At 57.4% G+C, this 20249-nt stretch overlaps 2 protein-coding genes across 8 annotated transcripts in view; one reads left to right on the top strand and one right to left on the bottom strand.

Moving 5' to 3' along the window:
* The window catches only part of CASTOR2 (cytosolic arginine sensor for mTORC1 subunit 2), a 50906-nt gene extending 40158 nt beyond the window's left edge, over positions 1–10748 (top strand). For both annotated transcript variants that reach the window (XM_065924795.1, XM_065924796.1), the window contains exons 3-9: positions 2726–2919; positions 3856–3988; positions 4521–4644; positions 5451–5561; positions 6021–6103; positions 8489–8583; positions 8663–10748. In XM_065924795.1, coding sequence (XP_065780867.1) covers positions 2726–2919; positions 3856–3988; positions 4521–4644; positions 5451–5561; positions 6021–6103; positions 8489–8583; positions 8663–8728 — 806 coding nt within the window. In that variant the 3' untranslated portion in view covers positions 8729–10748. The remainder of the gene's footprint in view (positions 1–2725; positions 2920–3855; positions 3989–4520; positions 4645–5450; positions 5562–6020; positions 6104–8488; positions 8584–8662) is intronic.
* Positions 10749–13195: 2447 nt separating this feature from the next.
* RCC1L (RCC1 like) overlaps positions 13196–20249 on the bottom strand; it is a 37693-nt gene continuing 30639 nt past the window's right edge. For 4 of the 6 annotated variants that reach the window (XM_065924791.1, XM_065924786.1, XM_065924788.1 and 1 more), the window contains one exon: positions 13196–14882. In XM_065924791.1, the coding sequence (XP_065780863.1) occupies positions 14691–14882 (192 nt within the window). In that variant the 3' untranslated portion in view covers positions 13196–14690. Of the gene's footprint in view, positions 14883–18952; positions 19723–20249 lie in introns of those variants that run through there. The other 2 variants (XM_065924787.1, XM_065924789.1) reach the window with 1 other exon arrangement.

Below are 20249 nucleotides of genomic sequence, written 5' to 3' on the forward strand. Positions count from 1 at the left end.
TGGTCCACCTTTCCTCTAGGGAAGGGCAGGCCTGAGGCTGGGGCAGCCGAAGCTCCACCTGCCAGGTGAAGGCCTTACAGGGCCAGTGGGACCACGCTGTCCGAACTGGGGTCCTGGAACTCCAGATGCCTGGACCCCCCTGCTTGACAGTCCTGAGGCTCAGCCCCGCGAGAGGGGTTTTCCCAACACCCTGCCGCAGGCTGGTGGCAAGGCGAGACCGCAACGCATGCCAGGAGGCCAGAGTGAGCTCCCCCCGAGTTTGCCGTACCATGATTTGCCCTCCAGCCTGCCTCTCTGGGCCTCAGTTTCATAGTCTGTGAAATGGGAGCGGGGCCGACTTCTGAGCCGGGTCTCTAAGCAAATGGACTGCATTCTGCCCTGAGAATTCAGACAGGCAGACTGTGTAAGGGGATGGCACTGGCTCCCCGGGGGCCCTGTGCCCCGTCCTGGGAAGTCGAATATAGGAGCACATGAAAGGGTGTCAGAGGTCACCCTGAGCACAGAGAACGAGCTGGGGGGACGGGGCGGGGAAGAGGGGCCTGGGCCGAGTAGAGAGGGGTGCAGACAGCCGCCCTCTGCCCCCGTGTGCCCCCCTGCACTGAGGACGGCAGAAGACAAAGGCAGCCGAGGCCACTACCCTGGGGGAGCTGACGGGAGAATGGGGCCAACTGTAGACTCCAGCCGGCTGCTCACCCCATGTGACTGTGGGGACTTAAATGAACCAAAATTAAATAAAACGTTCGATTACGTTTCTTTTTCTGTCGCACTAACCACATCTCACGTGCCCCGTAGCCATGTGAGGTGAGTGGCTTTGGACAGCGTAGGTGTAGACTGTCTGCCTGAACCCAGAACGCCCCCTGGGGCAGCGCTGGTTCCCAGGTCACCAGGACTTTAGCTGGTGCTCCAGAGAATGTGGGAGCTGCCGGGCAGCTCTGAGTTGTGAGGAGCTTGGAATAGGCAGGCAGAGGGCAGGTTCCTGACAGCCAACGTGGTCATGATGCCTGAGCTGACCCTTACAGGAAGGACCCCTCCAGAGTTTTCCCAAGAGGCCTTTTGGGATTCAGTCCTCATGAAAAGGGACTTTTTAAAACTTTTCCTGTTAAATCTATTTGTTAATATTTTATTTATTAATATGTTTATCAAATGGCTTTAGATGACAGGACCATAGGGCACCCCAGCCCTCGCTGGCTCCTCGGGCTGTCTTTGCTCAAGATGGCATGGTTAGGGGGATTCCCTGGCGGCCTGGTGGTTAGGATTCGGTGCTTTCTCTGCAGAGACCCAGGTTCAGTCCCTGGTCGGGGGACCGTGCTACTTGGCACGTGGCATGGCCAAAAATACCAAGAGAAAAAAATAGATGGCAGGCTGGGCTCACAATGCTGTCCCCAGGAAGTCCCCTCTGGCCAGTTCCAGGCCCCTTAGGATTTCAGAATTGAGCTGGGACTCTTGGCTCTGGCGGGGCAGTGATTCTTCTGGTGGTCCTGGAGCTGAGAAGTCTCTTTTCCGACACCCCAGGTAACAGGTGGAAGCCTGAAATCAGAACCTTTTATTTTTTTAAGCCTTTTCTCCCGCTCCACCTCCCAAGCCCCTTCCCTTCTCTGGGAGGCAGCCTGCTTCTCCAGCCAGCCTAGCGGAGGACTGGCCCCTTCTCAGGCAGCGGGGCCAATGGGCTCCCTAGGCTGTGGTTGCCATGACGACCGGAGCTGGGCAGGTAGGAGCCTGGGTGAGGCCTCCAGAGCCATCCTGCACAGCCTCCCTCAGGCGTCATCATGATCCTGAGAGCCCCCTTAAATCCCCAAGGTCCAGGCCTCTCTTCTTAGCCCCTGCGCTAATTGGGGACCTGGCCCTTCTTCCCATGCAGTGCCCGGCACAGAGCATGAGAGTCTGTGTATAAGTCAGACCTGGGTTTGAATTCTGGCTCTGTTGTTCCCTAAGTGATCTTGTTTAAGTCAGCAGTCCCTCAGATCTCTGGTTTGTCGCATGAATGGGGTGAAATAACAGTCCTGGTCTGGGGCGGGTTTGAACAGACAGCCACGAGGCACAGAGAGTTCAGTGGCTGCCTGTCTGTACAGCTAGGCATACACATGTACCATGTCCCACACATAGCCTCCCCTGGGTGCTCTCTCTGCAGGACGGGGTGGGCGGGATGGTCTTCACAAGCCAGTCCAGGAGACTCTGGGATCACTGGCCGCCTGACCCTACCCCACCGTGTCCCTGGTGGACCCTCCCGGCAGGATCTCCAGGCTCTCAGGATGACTTGGGTGATAGGTCTGATGAAAGCAGAGAGAGAAATCTTAGACCCTCGATCCTGTCTTCTCCTGGCCTCCCTCCCCTCCACCCCCAGCCCCACTGAGAGGTTCCTGGGAGCCAGTTTGAAAACCACAGGACCTGTTCCACCTGGTTAAAGTGGTGATAACAGGACCTGGCACCCGGGAGGGTCGTGAGAACCAGAAACAAGAGAATCACTGCCAAGTACTCATCCCTCACAGCTGGGAACTGAGGCCCAGCGCAGATAAACCCCTCGTCCCCGGGCCCCCCCCTCCTGAGCTGCCCGGCACGTCCAGACTCCACTGAAGGTCTTCCCTGCCCAATCCTCCCAAGATGGACAGAGGCCAGTCTCCCGTCCTCCTCTGACAGATGAGGGTGCTGGGGTCCAGAGGGCGGGCTGGCCGAGGTCACACAGCGGGGGCCCATCAGTCACAGACCGGCCCTCCATGTCCCCCTCCAGAACTGCCCTCTTCGGAACACCTGAGCGTGGCTGATGCCACCTGGCTGGCCCTCAATGTGGTGTCTGGCGGCGGCAGCTTCTCCAGCTCCCAGCCCATCGGTGTGACCAAGATCGCCAAGTCAGTCATCGCCCCGCTGGCCGATCAGAACATCTCGGTGTTCATGCTGTCCACCTACCAGACGGACTTCATCCTGGTAAGCCACGATGCAGGCACCCCCACCAACGTGATCTGCAAAGTCTGTGCCCCCACCCCCATTTCACGATCTGCTCAGAGAGAGGTGAAGGGGACCTTGGGGTCATCAGTCCAGTGTCAGCATGGCCCGGACTAGGCTCTAGCTCCATCCACTACCTGCCCTTTTTGAGTGGACTATTGTTTGGTTTGAACTGGATGCCAGATGTGTGGGCTTCCCAATCCCATACCGCTTCCTCCAGGGGGGCAGGCGTTTCTGGTCACAGTTGTTGTTGAGTTGCTAAATCGTGTGGCGCTTTGCGACCCCAGGCTTCCTTGTCCTTCGTTATCTCCCAGCGTTTACTCAGACTCATGTCCATTGAGTCTGTGATGCCATCCAACCGTCTCATCCTCTGCAGCCCCCTTCTCCTCCTGCCCTCAATCTTGCCCAGCATCCAGGTCTTTTCCAGTGAGTCGGCTCTTCGCATGAGGTGGCCAAAGTATTGGAGCTTCAGCATCAGGCCTTCCCATGAATATTCACGGTTGATTTCCTTTGGGATGGACTAGTTTGATCTCTGTGCAGTCACAGAGCCGACAGCAATTCCTGGCCACTGTTATTCATGCTCTTCTCCCATGGGGCGTGGCCGTCCTGGAGGGTGTGGGCCCGGGAGGGGCGGGGCAGGCCCGCCCCACTTTCTAAAGGGAGTGGGGCGTGGACCCACACGTCCTGGCCTCAGTGGAGCATCTTCTCCCCTCTGGTCCTTCCTCTGTCCCTGGAGAGTCACGTGCACCGGGTCCCAGGTCCCGGTTCCACGTGCCCCTGTCCCAGTCAGGACAGCAGGAGGCCGGGAGGGGGATGCTGGTTCTGGGCACAGAATTTCAGAGTGAAGGGGCCAGTGCCCCCAGCCCCGCTCCATCCGGGGATCACGGCACACTCACTTCATTGACTGCTCGTCCCCAGGTGCGTGAGCGGGACCTGCCCTTCGTCACCCACACCTTGTCATCAGAGTTCACCATCCTGCGGGTCGTCAATGGCGAGACAGTGGCGGCTGAGAACCTCGGCATCACCAACGGCTTTGTGAAGCCCAAGATGGGTGAGTTGAGGGAGGGGAGGGTTGTGCAGAGAAACTTCAGGAAATGACCAGGTCCTGCCCCTGGGCGCCACCATTCTCAGAGCCTTGGCTGAGGGCCAGGCGTCACATGATTCAACAGTCCTCAGACCCGGGATCTCCAAAGGGCGACGGATGTGGACACAGCCAGAAACGGCCAGGGGCCACTGCTGACCCAGCGCGGGGTATCGGTGTGGGCCTCCCAGAGGCAGTGACTCTCAGGCTGAAAAACTTACAGCACAAGTAGGAGCTAATACGATACGTGGTGAAGTTTGGGAAGGGCTTTCCAGGCAGATGGCATGGCACGTGCAAAGGCCCAGGGGTCTGGGGGGGTGAGCCCAGAGAATTAGGAGAGCTGCAGGGGCTGCGGGGAGCTACAAAAGTGACCAGGGCCAGATCTCAGAGCCTGCCATTGGACTTCCCCAGAACAGCTGCTGGCTGACCACCCCCCACCCCAAGTGCCTTGCCGCCTCCTCTCCTCCTGCCCTCAGCATCCCTCATATTTGTGCTCCCACAGTCCAGAGGCCCGTCATCCACCCTCTGTCCAGCCCGAGCAACAGGTTCTGTGTCACCAGTCTGGACCCCGACACGCTGCCCACCGTTGCCACACTCCTCATGGACGTCATGTTTTACTCCAACGGGTAGGGCCCCCTCGGGGGTAAGGGGGTGCAGGGTGGGCCAAGGAGACACGAATCTGCCTACAAGCCCCAGTCTGAGGGGGGAGGCACAGGCCTGCTCTGGGAGCTAATCCGAGGAGGGTGAAACAGACCTGTCCTGGGAGCTAGTTCAAGGGGAGAGGCACAGACCTGCCCTGGGAACTAGCTTGAGAAGAGAGACATGACTCTACCCCAGATCCCCTTTCTTAAAGGGGAGAATTGATTCATTGCAAACCCCAAAACTTGAGGAAACCCCAGGCCCACATATAGATGTTATTATGAACACCCCAGGGTCCCCTGAGCTCCTGGGCAGGCCCAGTCATTTGAAGAACCAGGGACTCAGGTTTTTTTCATTTGGTGGACGACAACTTTGCATTTTTCCTCAGGGCAGATTTTAAGTTTCAGCCAGCACCAAGTGGGGTGGGGCCAGGGGCCAGCCAGCTGGCAGTGACCACAGACTGTGCCCTGAGATGTTGGCCAACACAGGGACAGAGAAACCCTGTCCAGGAAGGGGCAAGTATAGCTCATGCAGAGGACTGGCTGGGTCTTCAACACTGTGAAGGTCGGTGCTCACCCCGTGAATGCCGTGGAATCACCTGCATCTCACTGGTGTGGAGACCAACGTGGGGGCAGTGGCTCAGGGGTCCCCCAGCAAGGCAGGGGCAGAGCAAGGATTTGGTCGGTGCCTGCCTGGACACCCCGTAGCTAACAGGCAGGGCAGGTGGGCCGGGTGCGGGTCAGGGTGCAGTGGGTCCCTCACTCCACCCCTCACCATCTCCCCCGGCCCCCAGAGTGAAGGACCCGCTGGCGTCCGGCGATGACTGCGACCACATCCGCTTCTTCTCCTTCTCCCTCATCGAGGGTTACATCTCCCTGGTGATGGACGTGCAGACCCAGCAGAGGTGAGCCGGGCCCCGGGTGGAGGCTGACGATGGACCCGTCACCCACTTGGTCCTAACAAGTCCCCGCCCCAGCCCTTCATTGCAGGTGAGCGGCCCCAGCTTACAAATGACAGGCCACTCAGAGACGAAGGCCCCGAGTCACCCAGCGCCATCCAGTGCTGTTTGACGCCCCCTACCCCATCCCTCCAGTCTGGAGCTGAGGAGGGGTACCCTGACCAGCCTGAGCAAAGGGGGCAGTTGTTCCAAAGCGCAATCCCAGCTTTGCCGTCCTGCTCCCCACCCCACCCACCCCTGGAGGAGGAAGGTGCAAAGCGCATGGGCTGAGGTCTCGGAGGGTCCTTGGGGTCCCTGAGTTCCAGCCCAGCATCGATGCCCCCGCGACAGGGAGCGTTCCAGGGAGAGCTGGTGGAGGGAGCACTCTCAGCATCTGGGGGTTGACATCTCTTGCTCCCTTTTAAGGTTTCCTAGTAATTTGTTGTTCACGAGCGCATCTGGGGAGCTCTGGAAGATGGTGCGGATTGGAGGACAGCCCCTGGGATTTGGTGAGCCCCTGGGGTTCGACACTGTTTTATGTGTAGCAGTGGGTACCTGTTCACCCCATACTCATTCTGATTTATCCCCCCAGTGACCCCCTTTCCCCTTTGGTAACCATGTTTATTTGCTGTGTCTGTGAGTCTTATTTCTGTTTTGTAAGTGAGTACAGTTTTTTGGGGGGAGGGGGTGCTGGGCTGGGTCTTTGTTGCTATATACGGGCTTTCTCTAGCTGCACTGAGTAGGGGTTACTCTCTAGCTGCAGTGCTCCGGCTTCTCACTGCGGCGGTTTCTCTTGTTGCGGAGCATGGGCTCTAGGCACTGGGGCTTCAGTAGTGGCAGCTCGTGGGCTCGGCTGTTGTGGCACACAGGCTTACTTGCCCCTTGGCATGTGGAGTCGTCCCACAGCAGGGATTGAACCCGTGTCCCCTGCATGGGCAGGATTCTTAACCAGTGGACCGCCAGGGATGTCTGTGAACTAATCGTTCATTTGTATCATATTTTAGATTCAACATATAAGCGCTATCATACGATGCTTGTCTTTCCTGATTTTCTTCCACCCCATCTTCTTTATCCATTCATCTGTCAGTGGACATTTCGATTGTTTCCACGTCTTGGCTGCTGTGAACATAGGGACGCGTGTTTCTTTTCAAATTAGAGTTTTGTCCACATACATGTCCAGGAGTGGGATTCCTAGATCACATGATAATTCTACTTTTAGTTTTCTGTGGAACCTCCATATCTGTTTTCCATAATGGCTGCACCAACTTACATTCTCACCATCAATTATAGGAAGGTTCCCTTTTCCCCCTCACCTTCCCAGCACTTGTTATTTGTAGACTTTTTTTAATGATGGCTATTCTGACTGGGATGAGAGGAGGTACCTCATTGTCATTTTATATGTATTTCTCTAACAATTAGCCATGCGTATCAGCTTGTTTTTTTATTCCCAGTTTTGGTTTAGAGTTTACCAAAGCACACCCACTTTAATAACATTACAGAAAAAAGAAAGTCAGGATGAAGGAAGAATTGAGGTGGGATAGTGAATGAAACGTGAGTCATCTTAGCAACTGTAGTTGCTGAGTGCTGCTTTGAGTGGCCTCATGGGCAGGCACCAGGGGTCCTGGCATTTGGCATATAAGAAGCAGCAGTGGAACCTGCCTTTCTGGAGTGTGGAGGGTGTTAACGCCAGGCTAATAGCTATAAATAGCCCTGCAAGGCTTCCCTAGTGGCTCAGTGGTGAAGAATCTACCTGCCAGGGAGGAGACACAGGTTCGATCCCTGATCCGGGAGGATCCCACATGCCGCAGAGCAGCTAAGCCCGTGCACCACAGCTGTTGAAACGGTGCTCTAGAGCGTGGGAGTGTCAGCTCCTGAAGCCTACGCGCCCTAGAGCCCATGCTCTGCAACAAGAGAGGCCACGGCAATCAGAAACCCACACACCACAACCGGAGAGTAGCCCCCACCTGCTGCAACTCCAGCAAAGCCCGTGCAGCCATGAAGACCCACCTCGGCCAAAAGTAATTAAAAATAGCCCTGCAAGAAAAACAACTTTTTGAGAATCAGAAAGATTCTAGATTGGCAGACGCCATATGTTTCTGACCATGGTTTGCTGGAAATGTGTTTTCCATCAGAGCCCAGCACACACATACGCTAAACAACTCTACGGTTTCACAAAACGGCACTCACGGCAGTGCTGTCCGAGCTCTTGGCCCTTCCCTTTCCTGTTGTCGTTTGTTGTTGTTGTTAGTTTTATTTACTTACGTTTGGCTGCACTGGGTCTGCGCTGCTGCCCGAGAGCTTCCTCTAGTTGGAGAGAGCAGGTGCTACTCCCTAGTCGCAGTGTCCAGGCTTCTCATTGCGGTGGCGTCCCTAGTTGCGGAGCACAGGCTCCTGGCCTTCACTCATTGCAGTGCGAGGACTTCGTTGCCCCGCAGCATGTGGAATCTTCCCAACTCAGGGATCGAACCTGGGTCCCCTGCATTGGCAGGCGGATTCTTAACCACCGGACCCACCAGGGAAGTCCCCTATTGTCGCTTTCTAAAGCGCTAGTCACCAGCCTTCTAAATTCATGTCCCAAACACGTCACCGGCCACTGTTTGAAAGGCACCATTCTAGACCCTCATCTCCCTCCCGCCTTATTTTATAGAAATAAAAACAAATGTGTCTGTAGTATAAGAATCTTAGGACACAACCAGTCTGCACCACGTCGCAGGACAGTCAGGATGCAGGCACGAGGCCTGTACGACCAGCAGAGGGGCCTGTGGGTCCAGCCAGGGGCCCCGGGAGACCAGGCAGGAAAGCAGGAGCTTGAGCAACCTGTCGGGGAACGGCCGAGGCTGCGCTGGGTGCCAGCAGCGGGGAGGGCTGAGCGTGGTCCCCGCCTCTGTCCCCAGATGAGTGCGGCATCGTGGCCCAGATCTCCGAGCCCTTGGCCGCCGCAGACATCCCCGCCTACTACATTAGCACCTTCAAGTTTGACCACGCACTGGTGAGTGTCGGGCCCCCACCCCGGGGCAGGGGAGGCCCGGTGCGGCGGCTCCCAGATGTTTACTTCCCGCCCCTCACAGGTACCGGAAGAAAACATCAACGGCGTCATCAGCGCCCTGAAAGTCAGCCAAGCAGAGAAGCACTAGAAGGGCCCCTTCCGCTCCTCCCATCCGACCCCCCAGGCCTGGACCCGGCCCCACCCTGAAGACTCTTCTTGCAGTATTTCTCAACAGACTGGAAAACCGGCCCCAGGGCCCCCAGAGGCGGGGTCTCTAGGAGACGCCCCCCGATGGCTGACCCCGCCAGGCCTGGGACCCAAGCCAAGGCCTCCCCATGCCCTCCTCCTGCCTTCCTGGAGCCCCCAGACCCTCCAGAGAGTACGCCCTCTCCTCCTCCCCCACCCTCAATCGAGAAAATGATGTCCAGGGCCAAGGGAGCTTGTCCACTGACCCACCTTCTCGTCCAGCCTCACCCACAGCCGAGGGCAAACGCCGAAGGAAGCTGGTGCCTCTGGGACACTGGGGTACCGATTCTCGTGTCATCTTGGGGGCTGGCTGAGCAGGGCCAAGTTCATAGAGCCGGGGAAGGCCCTCATGAGGGCTGGGGCTCTGGACCCCATCTGGTCTCTGGACCCATTGGCTCTGGGCTGGTCCCTGCAGAGTGGAGGCCAGTGGGCGGCTCTCTAATCCTGTGCTGGTGAGGCTCTGAGGGTGGGGCCCCGAGCTGGGGGGGACCTCGGCCACCCAGAACCTTCCTTGGCTGCCAACCACAGGGCCTGTACCCCGACTCCCAGCAAGACTGCCAAGGGGGCCCTGTCCAGACCCTCCCCACCACAAGCGCTCATCCTGGGGGGTGGGGAGGTGGTTCCCAGGAGACCCACCAGCCTGGGGCAACAGCTCCTGTCCCGTCTGCTTTCCCTGGACCCTCCTGGGGCTGGCAGAGCCTCGGTTTTCCCCAAGTGGGGGCATCCCCAACATTCTGAGCTGGGGTTTTCTTAGGTCACCCCCACCTCCCCAGCAATCAACGAGACCAGCACAGGGCTCCCCCATCGTCCTGCCCTCCTCTCCCTGCCCCGCTTGTGGGGGAGCGTGGAAGGCCCCTGCCCCCAACTCGCCCGCCCGCCTACCCACCCCTCTGTCCAGGGACCGTGGCGTTCATGAGAACTTGACCTGGGAGGCAGCTTATCTGAGCCTTAATAGAGAAAACCGTACCTTGTAGCTTCCTATTTAATGTGTTTGTTACCCAGGCTGTGGCTGGCAATAGTTTCAGGGGACAGGGCCTGCCGACGCTGTCGGGACCCAAAGTGTGACATCGCTTGGTTTGACGTCCTGTGGCTCCAGGGACAGGCCTGAGAATCGGAGCTGCTGCCAGGGGCCTTGGCTTTCCCTTCAGAGCAGGCAGCTGGGAGCAGAGGTCAGTTACGATCCAGGGGTCCCCAGGGGCACCCCACACAGAGCTGCCAAGGCAGAGTGGTTCTAAAGCCTCAGAGGAAGGTTTCGACGGGCTGTGGGGAGATGGCCAGCCAGGTGGCAGACCAGCCCCCGCCCCGGAGAACAGGGCGGCACCCCTGCCTCCTCCCCAGCTGGTGGTGGTGTCCGGGCCGTCCCTGAGAAGCTGGGAGGAGAGGGGCCATTCTCTTGACCGGGTGAAGCCCCACTCTCCCCCTTCTCCAGGCCACATGGGACCCTCTGAGCCCTGGAAACCCACCCGGTGTTGGAGGTATGTCTCTGAATCCTTACAGATGTTCAGAGCCCAAGCACTGATTCGGAACCTTTTTTTTTGGAAGTCATTTTGCACAAAACTTCAGAAAAACCAAAACATGTCAGTTGTTTGCTGGTTCCAAAACCGGGGTGACCACGTGGGCGGGGCAGCCCCCCACGTCCTGAGCACCCCCTCTGTGCCTGGAAGGCCTTGATTTTCCTGTGGCGTGCCCTCCAGACCCCTTCCTGTCAGCTCCTCCCCGTGTTGCTTCCCCGCCTCTCCTCCCCGCCGAGCTAGTGTGTCGGCCCCGTGACCCCAAGAAGCGTGTGATCCCCCCCAGATCTACTAGGACGTATATTGTACACACATATAAATACCTGTGTTTTATGTTGATATAGATATATACTGTAAATAGCATATATACTTGAGCAATATATATGTTAATATATACCGTGTGAGCGTGCACACGCGTGTGCGTGTATGTGTGGGCGTGAGGGCCTCCGCCCCGCTGTGTCTGCCGTGCACACAGGCACGTTTTGAGCCACCGTGTATTTTTAATTCAAGTATATAGGCAATACGATGATCAGAGAAGCCGGCTGGCTGCCTCGGCCCTGCCTTGAGAGAATCAGACCAGCAACCAAGAACAGAGCCCCAGGGTGGGGGTTGAGGGTCCCTACCCCCTTCTCCCTGAGTCTCCTTTGAAAGCTGGGATTCAGCCCCTCCCTTTAGTTCCGTTTCCAAGGCCGCTGGACACCCCTGTTTTATTTTGGGGACAGGGCCATAAAGGGGAAGCGCATTTGGAAAGGAACAGCCCCTTCGGCATTGCTCCGTCCAGGTCTGCTCCACCCCCACCCCCCCCCAATGCCTCCATCACCGGATTTCTTTCACCTGCAAGGTTAGAAGCCACAGGTTCTTTCCTCGGGTCTCCTCCTAGGGACTGGCCCCGGGTAACCGAGAAAGAGATGGAAGCCCTGGATGTTGTTTCCTTGAGGGGTTGGTGCAAGGATTTGGCTCTCCGGGTTACACTGGTGTGTATCCAACCCACGGGCTGGGAACCCCACCCTCTGTTTCCCAGCCCTCCCCATCCTCTTGCCATGCGGGGAGGCCAGAGCATCCTCGGTGTCTATGTGCCCGTGAGACAGTGACTTGATGTCCAGCAGTCTGGGGGAAGAGAAAGTGATTACCCCACTGGCTGGCTGCCCCCAGGGGTCTCCAGACCCACAGGGAGGCGGCCCGAAGGGGCCCTGTTGAGCTGAGACACTCTTGGCTCTGGCTTATTGAGCATGGAGCCCCGGAGCCGCCACCAGGGTCCCAGCTGTGTCTTAAGTGTGCACTGTTCCCTGGTAAGAAAAGCTCAAACTGTCTCACCGCCCCCTCACTCCTCACCTGCCTCATCCATGAACACAGGGTGAGAGGTTAAGGTAGGGAGGGTGAGGGAGATGGGGAGTCGAGACCCCCACTTCGCCCCCACCCCCTGTTATGAAAATCTGCCTCTTTGGTTCAACACTCAACTTGGGCTCCCCGGCTCCTAAGAAACCCCTTTCCACCTCAGCTCCAGTCCTGGCCCAGCAGAGACTCAGCAGTGCCCACTTGACACCCCCTCTCTCCACAGGGGTCTCTAAAGCCCCCTAGGAGGTGGTGCCCTCCCCACTGCCCTCTGCCCAGAGCACCCATCCAAGCAGAGAGGCTCACAGCCCTCCCCCAGGATTCAGGGGTCCCAGAACCCCCCAAGCACCAGCATTCTCCCCCTCCTGTCAGCTCCAGGCCCCAGGCCCCTGGTGGGGAGGGAGGGACTGGGTGACCTGGAGCTGGCCACTGTGACCCCCCCTGTTCAGGCAGCGCGGCCTTGGTGACCAGTGTGGTGTGTCCAGAAGATGCATGGTCGGTTGGGGCACGTCCCCTCGGAGGTGACAGAGGAGGAGGCCTCAGAGCTCAGGACAGGAGGCTCCGGGGTGACGGGAAGGGCCAGGCCCCGACCCCAAGCCAAGGGCACCATTTGCCTGATGAATGAAGATGAACCTGCCCACCCGCCACCAGCGCCTTCGGCCACAGTTCCCAGCCACCCTGGGCCACCTTTCTGAGTCCCTGGATCAGGATGTGGGCACAACCAGGGCCCGTCCTAGCCCCAGCTAAGAGTGGGGACTGTGGGGACCTTCCAGGTAGTGGCTGACAAAGGTGTATGGCCACTCCCCTGAGTGAAAATGGTAGGGGCGTAGAAAGGAAGTGCCGCCAGCGTGTCTGCCCAGCCGGGGCCGGGGAGTCGTCAGTCTGCCACTGTCATGGCCGCCATGGAGTGGAGTCAGCTGTTGACTTGGCAGACAGAGCCTGGGGGAGGACGATGGGTTCTCCCAACAGTGGAAAGACAGGGGCTTTGGCTTTTCAGGTTTCCTGAATGCTGTGCTGAGGCAAGGGCGAGGCCTGGAGTGGGCAGTAGGCTCTATTCAGAGGCTGCCTGGTAGGGGCGTGACCAAGATGGCGCCTATTGGTCGACCAAGATGGCGGACGGTGGTCAGCCCGGCAGAGGGCAGGCTTGGGAAGAGTGGCCGGGACTTGTGAGGGGAGTTGAGCCCTGGTATAGCTAGATAGCTTTTCTTACACTCCAGTTTCTTTTCCTTTCTTTCATTTTTCAAATTAGAGGCAGCAAAAGGATTCTTTTCCATAGACCAAGGGAGAAAGCTGTGGGGTGGGGCTATGGCCTTCAGCTTTGAAACCCAAACCCTCCGGGAAAGCCTGTTTTCTTGGGAGGGGAGGATGGGAGCTGTGGGCTGAGGCAGCCTCTGCCCTTGGAGCTGAAGGGCCCAGAGTGGCCTGGAATGGAGGTAGAAGCCTGTGGCCTGGCCTGTGACTTCCGTGGGCAACCTGGAGGTGAGGGGCCTTGTGGCTTTTGGTTCTTGGTCAGGCAGGCTGTGAGAGTGAGAAGTGTTGGGAGTCAGAGCAGTGTTGTGGGCACACGTGTGTGTAAATGTGCATGTGAGTGTGAACGTGTGCTGTGTCAACACTGGTGCATATGGGAGCACACACCTGCAGAGCCCAAATTTGAGCAAAAGGACTGGCTCGTTCAGTATTTCAAGGCCTCAGTATATTCTTACTGTGGGCCACATGCAGAACTGAAGGGGTGGGGATGGCAGGCCTCAAACTCCCCTTGACTTTGTTAAAACCGCTCTGGGGAGGGGGCAGGCTTCCCCGGTGGCCCAGACGGCAGTGTGCCTGCAGCACGGGAGACCCGGGTTCGATCCCTGGTTTGGGCAAGTTCCCTGGAGGAAATGGCAACCCACTCCAGTGTTCTTGCCTGGAGAACTCCATGGACAGAGAAGCCTGGCAGGCTGCAGTTCATGGGGTGGCAAATGGTCAGACACGACTGAACTACTAACAGGGGGGAGAGGTCAGAGGTGTCCCCATGGGGCCCTGCTCCGCCCTGCAGGGGGCCGGTGGTCCATGCAGCCAGCCCCAAGGGCTAGATCTGCCCAGCAGACTCCTCAGAAGCAGCCAGCCCTGAAGACAGTATTTACAAGGAGAGGTTCTGGGGGCCAGTGCCCTCTTGCCTATTGGGGCTCATCCACAGAGAGCGTCCATCCAACAAGGCCAGAGTGGGGGGTGAGGAGCTTGTAGAAAACAGGCCAAATTCAGGTCCCAGGGCAGAGGCCAAGCCTAGTGCATCTTCCTGTCCATTGCTTCAGCTTATCTTGCTCAGAAAATGATCCAGGGAGAGCTGGGCAGCGTTGGCTCCAAAACTGGAGGTGGAGTGGAGGGGCTAACGGCAAATAAAACCCCAAGTCCTCCTCCTGCTCTTTGCCAAAACCATTTCCGTTATCCCAAGACGGGGGTGAGTGGATGTTTGCTGCACAGCGGGCTTCAGAGAGGCCTCTGCCCTGCCTGGGGCTTTGCCTTGGGGGTCTGGCACACCCCGGGTCACCAGCAGTACCAGTGGCACTTAGATCTATCTGTCCCACGTTCTGGGCGCGGGGAGAACAGAGCAGCCCTGCCCAGGGCCCTCATGCTTTCTTTCTTTCTTGAAGAAACACAAAACCCTCGAGATTCATGTACTGTATGACGGAGAGAAAAAAAGTACCTAATGTTCCCCCCAAAAAGACAGTATATTTTGTACTTTGTAAAGTGTTCATTAAAACGGAAGAAAAAACAAATGATGCTGGTTGACGGCTGTCTGATTTCATGCTGATCCGGGGCCACGTCTCCTGCCTCCCTTCTCTGTACCGTGGTTGGGGGAACACCGGCCTGGAACTGCGAGGAGGCAGAACAAGAATATGAGAGGAAATCGCCCTGAGAGCAAGAGGGGTTGTCTTAATGCTGTGTAACACGTTGCCCCCAAAGCATAAGGCTTTAAAACGGTCCATCCGTGTGTCTTGATCTCTCTGGTTTGGAATTTGGGAGGAGTTTGTGCTCAGACTCTCAGGAGGCTGCAGGCATCTGAGAGCCTCTGCTGGGACCAGAGGGTCCATTTCTAAGGTGCTCCCCTCCACAAGGCTGGCAAGATGGGCCTGGCTGCTGGCCTGTCCCCGCATGAGTCTCCACTGCTTGAATGTCTTGACAGTAAGTGCTTGGTTTTCCCCAGAGTAAGTGATTCAAGGACCAAGGCAGAACCTAAAAAAAAAACAAACTGTTTTTCTTCTAGCCTCAGAATTCATGTACCATCCTTTCCACCATGTTCTGTCATCATTGCAGCCCAGCTCTGACTGAGCCCTGGAGGGGACGATGGGGGTGTGAAAACCAAGAGGTCAAGGTAACCTTCGGGCCACCTTGGCCTGGCTGCTACATTCACCATCCCCCCCCCCCACCTCGTATCTCTGGCAGAGGTGGGCCTGGGGGGCGGGGGCCCTGCTGAGGACATCACACCCCCAGGAATAGGTCTCTTGAGGCTGGAAGCCCAGGAGCTGATGCCTCCAGAGAAGACACCTGAGGTCAGGAGGCTCAGCATCCCTCCCACAAGCACTCTGGAGCTGGGACTCCTGCTCCCTTGGCAGGTGGACACAGGCTGCCCTGGCAAGAAAGGCTTAAGGGACTTCCCTGGGGGCCCAGTGGTTAAGACTGCACTTGTAATGCAGCAGGCATGGGTTCAATCCCCGGTCAGGGAACTAAGATCCCACATGTTGTGCGACATGGCTGAAAAAAAAAAGAAGGAAGAGGCCTGAGACCAGCAGGTCTGGACCTTGCGCACACTCACTCTGCTCCTCACTGGTGCTCTCCATGGAGGGCAGGTGTGAGCAGGGCAGGGCTCTGCCTACATCAGACCCCACCCTCCCCTCACCCCTGCCTTGCGGGAAACGTAGCCCTAACAATGGAAGGGGGTGAAAACAGGAGCTGAAGCCTCGTTCACGACCCTCAGTCCAAGGAGGTGCTTGGACCCTCAGTCCTTCTGGTTGCTGCAAAGGCTTTTCTTCCTGGGGTTTGCAAGGATGAAGCACCCTCCTCAACCCTTCACATTTCAAACGGGCCACAGCATCGGTGGGGACCCAATTGCCCCCAACAGCGGCAAAGGCCTCCTTTTCCCACTGCTCATTCATGTTTAGTGTCTGTAGGGCAGTGCTAGACCTTGGGTTGGGGGCTGGTGGCGGGGGGGGGGGCGCTGGAGACCCGGATGACTCTGTCACGGCCCCTTGCACCTGAGTTGCTCCAGGTTTAAAGATGTGGAAATGGGCTATTTCGGGGAAGTGCAGTGCCAGGCTCGACCACAAGGGGATGCCGCCGTTCCCTGGGGCCATGACCACAGTCAGGCAGGAGGAAGTAGTAGTCAGGATGTTAGGTTGAACTTGGTTAAGCCGGGGGGACCCAAACAGAAGGGACAGCAAAGGCGCAGAGAGCCTAGCAGAGAAGTAGGGGAGTGCAGAAATGGACGGGGCTGGTAGGAAATGAGGCTGAAATACGAGGTGGGTCGTCAGGCCAGCTGGAGGCCTCACACTCCACTACAGACCGTGGGGAGCCGCGGAGGACTTCGTGCAAGAGATCAAACTTAGCACCTGGTGAGTCTGGGTTACTGAATATGGCTGATAGGAGGAGGAAAGGGGGCAGCCAGGGTCCTAGCCGCCTATCAGGAGAGATGACCCTGGCTGACTCAAGAGCCTTCGCAGTGCAGTCAGGAACGGCGGGTACCGTGGATGTGGAGGGATTGGCTGGTGCCCCTCCCCCCAGCCAGGCATAATTCCACGTGGGAGCAGCTTGGCTGCTGCTTGGCAGGGATCTCACTGCAGCAAACCATTCTCCTGGAGGGGGGGAGGGGTTCCCTGTGCTGGGACCACCCCCACCCCCACCCCACCCCCCGCACCTCCAAAGAGTCTGATTCAATTCTTCTTGGCTTCAGTATAGTTCTTAAAGTTCCCCAATCACTCTTAGGGGCTTCCTTGATGGCTCAGTGGGTAAAGAATCCACCTGGAGTGCAGGAGATGCAGGTTCGATCCCTGGGTCGGGAAACTCGTCTGGAGGAGGAAATGGCAATCCACTGAAAATCCCATGGACAGAGAGGAGCCTGGCAGGCTACAGCCTGCAGGGTCACAAAGAGCCCCAGCATGGAACCCGCTCTTAAAAATAGAGGGCCACAGAAGGAAAGAGCACCCTCAGTGGTCACTCTGCCTTCCCTTTGGTTTTTTGGTTTTTTATTAAATTTTATTTGGCCGCTCCAGGTCTTAGTTGTGGTGTGTGGGATCTAGTTCCCTGACCAGGGATCAAACCTGGGCCCCTGCATTCTAGCCACTGGAGCACCAGGGAAGTCCCCACCTGCCCTTGGTTTGATCATGTGTAACCCTGCTGGTGGGGATGTGGGGGGCTCACAATGGTGAAAAGCTCTCCAGAGGGAGCGTGTGGAATGAGATCATGGTGATGGTCGCACAAAAGACTAATAGGCTACACCCACTTATACACTTGAAAATGGTTTTAGAGTATATGTCTCACATTTTCAATTTTTTTAAAAAAACAATGTCCTAGAGAAGCCAGATGTGGATGCACGGCAGGAAGGATGGCCAAGATGGGAGTTATTCCAACAGCCCCTTGATAGCTGTCAAAACTTAAAAGAAGGGCCCAGGCATCTTAGAAGAGATCATCCACCGCAAAAGCCGGTGGTAGAGTCCTTTTGCCTTTTCAGGGGTCTGCACTGGCCCCAGCTACGGACCCCAACGTCCGTGAACGGACGCAGTCTGAGTGTGGGAGGAGAGGTCACATCAGGGCCAGCCCGGGGTCGCTTCACTCAGGGTGTCAGCCACACATCTGCTCATGTGAGAGGTGTCCAGAGCCTAACCCTTCACAGGAACAAAAAGAAACACAGCGACCAAGCCAGTGGCACAGAAGGCCTCTCTGTGTTCAATGCTGCGAGGCTGGGGAGTGGGGCTGGAAATGAGAGGACAGAACTGGAGAGAGGAGCACAGAGGAAGTCGTGGGAAGGGCCTGACACATGCACTCCAACCAGGAGCCCCCGTCACCCGCAGATGGAACGGCCGTGCTGCCTGGCCGGGCAGAACAGACCCGGCCAGCGTTGTCTTGAGTTTTAAGACAAATCTAACTGTGTCCCTTCCCTGGCGGCTCAGATGGTAAAGATTCTGCCCATGAAGCAGGAGACCCAGGTGCCATCCCTGCGTCAGGAAGATCCCCTGGAGAGGGAAACAGTAACCCACTCCGATATTCTTGCCTGGAAAACCCAAGGACAGAGCCTGGCAGGCTACAGTCTATGGGGTCACAAGGCGTCAGACACGACTGAGCGACTCACACACACAGTGTCTGAGGAGGAGGTAGTGACCGGATCTTATCGTGGCTGCCACTTGTGGGGAGGCTAAAAACCACCCTCACCTTCAATGGAGGACCCCCCCCCCCCCGCCATCACCACCATCCCCTACGGTCCCTGAGCATCACTGGGAGGTCCCCTGCCTGCCCTTTGGGGGCATCACTCTCTGCAAATCAGTATGAGCTTCGAGGCGTGTATCTCCCGGAAGACGGGTTACTGTTCACCGCCAGGGTGACATGGTCCTTGGCCCAAGAGGAACTCTGGGAAGGAAAATGACAGTTTTCAATTTGTTTCAAGTTTATGGAAGAGCTTTGCTGTAAGAAACTCAAGAACTGGTCGGCCCATAGAGAAGTGGAGGTGGTATGAGCCCAGGTGAGGAGGGGTCCCAGGACCACACCCCACCCCCCAGACACCATCTGGCTGGTTCCCACTGCCTCGGGCCACAGCGAGGACATCGACAGTGGCCGTTCCACTTTAAATGTCACCCTCCATAAAAAAATAAATAAATAAATGTCACCCTCCCAGCATCAACCACCCTCTTCTGCTTTTTCTCCACAGCCCACGCAAACATCTAACACACTTTGCACTTGGCTTGTTGACTGTTTTGCCTCCTCGGAATGTAAGCATCATGAGACCTGCTTGCGGGGGTTTTCTGTCCCCATGTGACTCATATGTGATCAACAATACTTGGCACATACAGGACACAACAGTAAACATTTGTTGAGTGAACAGCTAAAAGGAGGGGGATGTATGTACACCTCGAGTGAGACCCTGGTTTGTGACATAACTAGTTATTTTTATACAGCGTTCTCTCCCAGTTGCAGTGAGGGGGCAGGACTGTCTTCCAGAGTTCTTTTCACTGGCTTCTAGTAGCCTCTTTACCAAATGCCTTGTTTTGGAAAGCTAATCCCTAAATGATTAGGTTAAAATAAAAAGGCCTCTCAAGTTCTTAAAAATGAAAAGGCAGAAAATAGACTTTATTCCGAAAAAGACTTTTAAAAGACTGTTAAAGAAAAGGACATGTTATGTTACTAACGCAAATGTTTTTCACCGTCTGAGTTTTCCTTCTCCAAGGCGAGCACTCCAGCCAAGCTTTTGCGGACTGTGTTCAAAGCCCTTGGCCCGTAGAAATCTGGCCTTGCTCATCTTCCCAAGGGGCCTCTCAAATCTTCTGAGTCAGGCAGGAAGAAGTGTTAGAAGGTAGGTGACTACTGCAGGCCCACAGGGTTGCAGGCTGGTGCCCATGGGCATTTCCAGGGAGGACCCCGTGCAGGGCCGTCAGTGGGTATCCCAGAACGCGCAGAGACGGCTGAGCGGATGAGCTCTCTGAAGACCAGACTTGACAGCGGATGCCACCGTGTGTCCCCGGGAAGGAGCAGAGATGAAGCAGATCCTCCTCGCCCTGCCAGGGCCACTTAGCCCAGAGGCAGAGTCTGTGCCAAGCGCCTCACCCTGGGCAGGAGGGGGGACTGCCTCCAACACTTCCAAGCACCCCGCTCCAGGCTGCGGGAAGCGCGGCCCAGCGCACGGAGGGCCCTGACCCTCTCGGGCCCCATCCAGAGCCCCGCGGCCGCCCTGGCTGAGCAGGCCAGGTGGTCCTGAGGCCAGGGCCGGGCTCCAGCAGATCGAGGAGGCGGTTCAGATGAAGGACCTGGCCAGAGTCACCATGTGATCCACACCACACGCCACGTGCACAGGCTCCCCAGGCATAGTCACCTGAAAAAGCGAGACCCGGTGCACCGTGAGGGGAGGGGGCCTAGTGGGGGCGCAACGTGGCCTGACCCTGGCTCTGCATCTGGGTCGGCGACAGAACCGCTCAGCCTCAGCCGCCTACCTGGAAATGGGGGCTTACACGCACCTGGCAGATCAGCTGGGAAGAGCCATCCCAACTTCGCACCCCCAAGAGGCCGCTCTGGGCCCCTACGTGCACCATCCCAGGACGTGGACACCCCCCCGAGGCTGCTCCCTGTGAGGGGGACTCCCCAGAGGGGTCTGCCCCAGGGGTCACCAGACAGCTTCCTGAGCAGCTCCAGAAACCGTCCCGCCCTGTCCTGCCCGCGGGGCCCACTACGGCCCACTGCCAGCCCAGTGTCTTCACCCGCATCACCCATCAGCCCCAGGCCTGGGCAGGCTGCTCCCAAGTCCCGTGCACCCTGGAGGAGGGGTGCTGACTGCGTCTCAGAAGGGGCCAGAGGCCTGACTGGCGGCCCTGCCAACACTTCATCACCAGCAGGGCCAGCCCT

This window comes from Muntiacus reevesi, chromosome 2 (genome assembly GCF_963930625.1).
Source record: "Muntiacus reevesi chromosome 2, mMunRee1.1, whole genome shotgun sequence".
NCBI classification, from domain to species: Eukaryota; Metazoa; Chordata; class Mammalia; order Artiodactyla; family Cervidae; genus Muntiacus; species Muntiacus reevesi.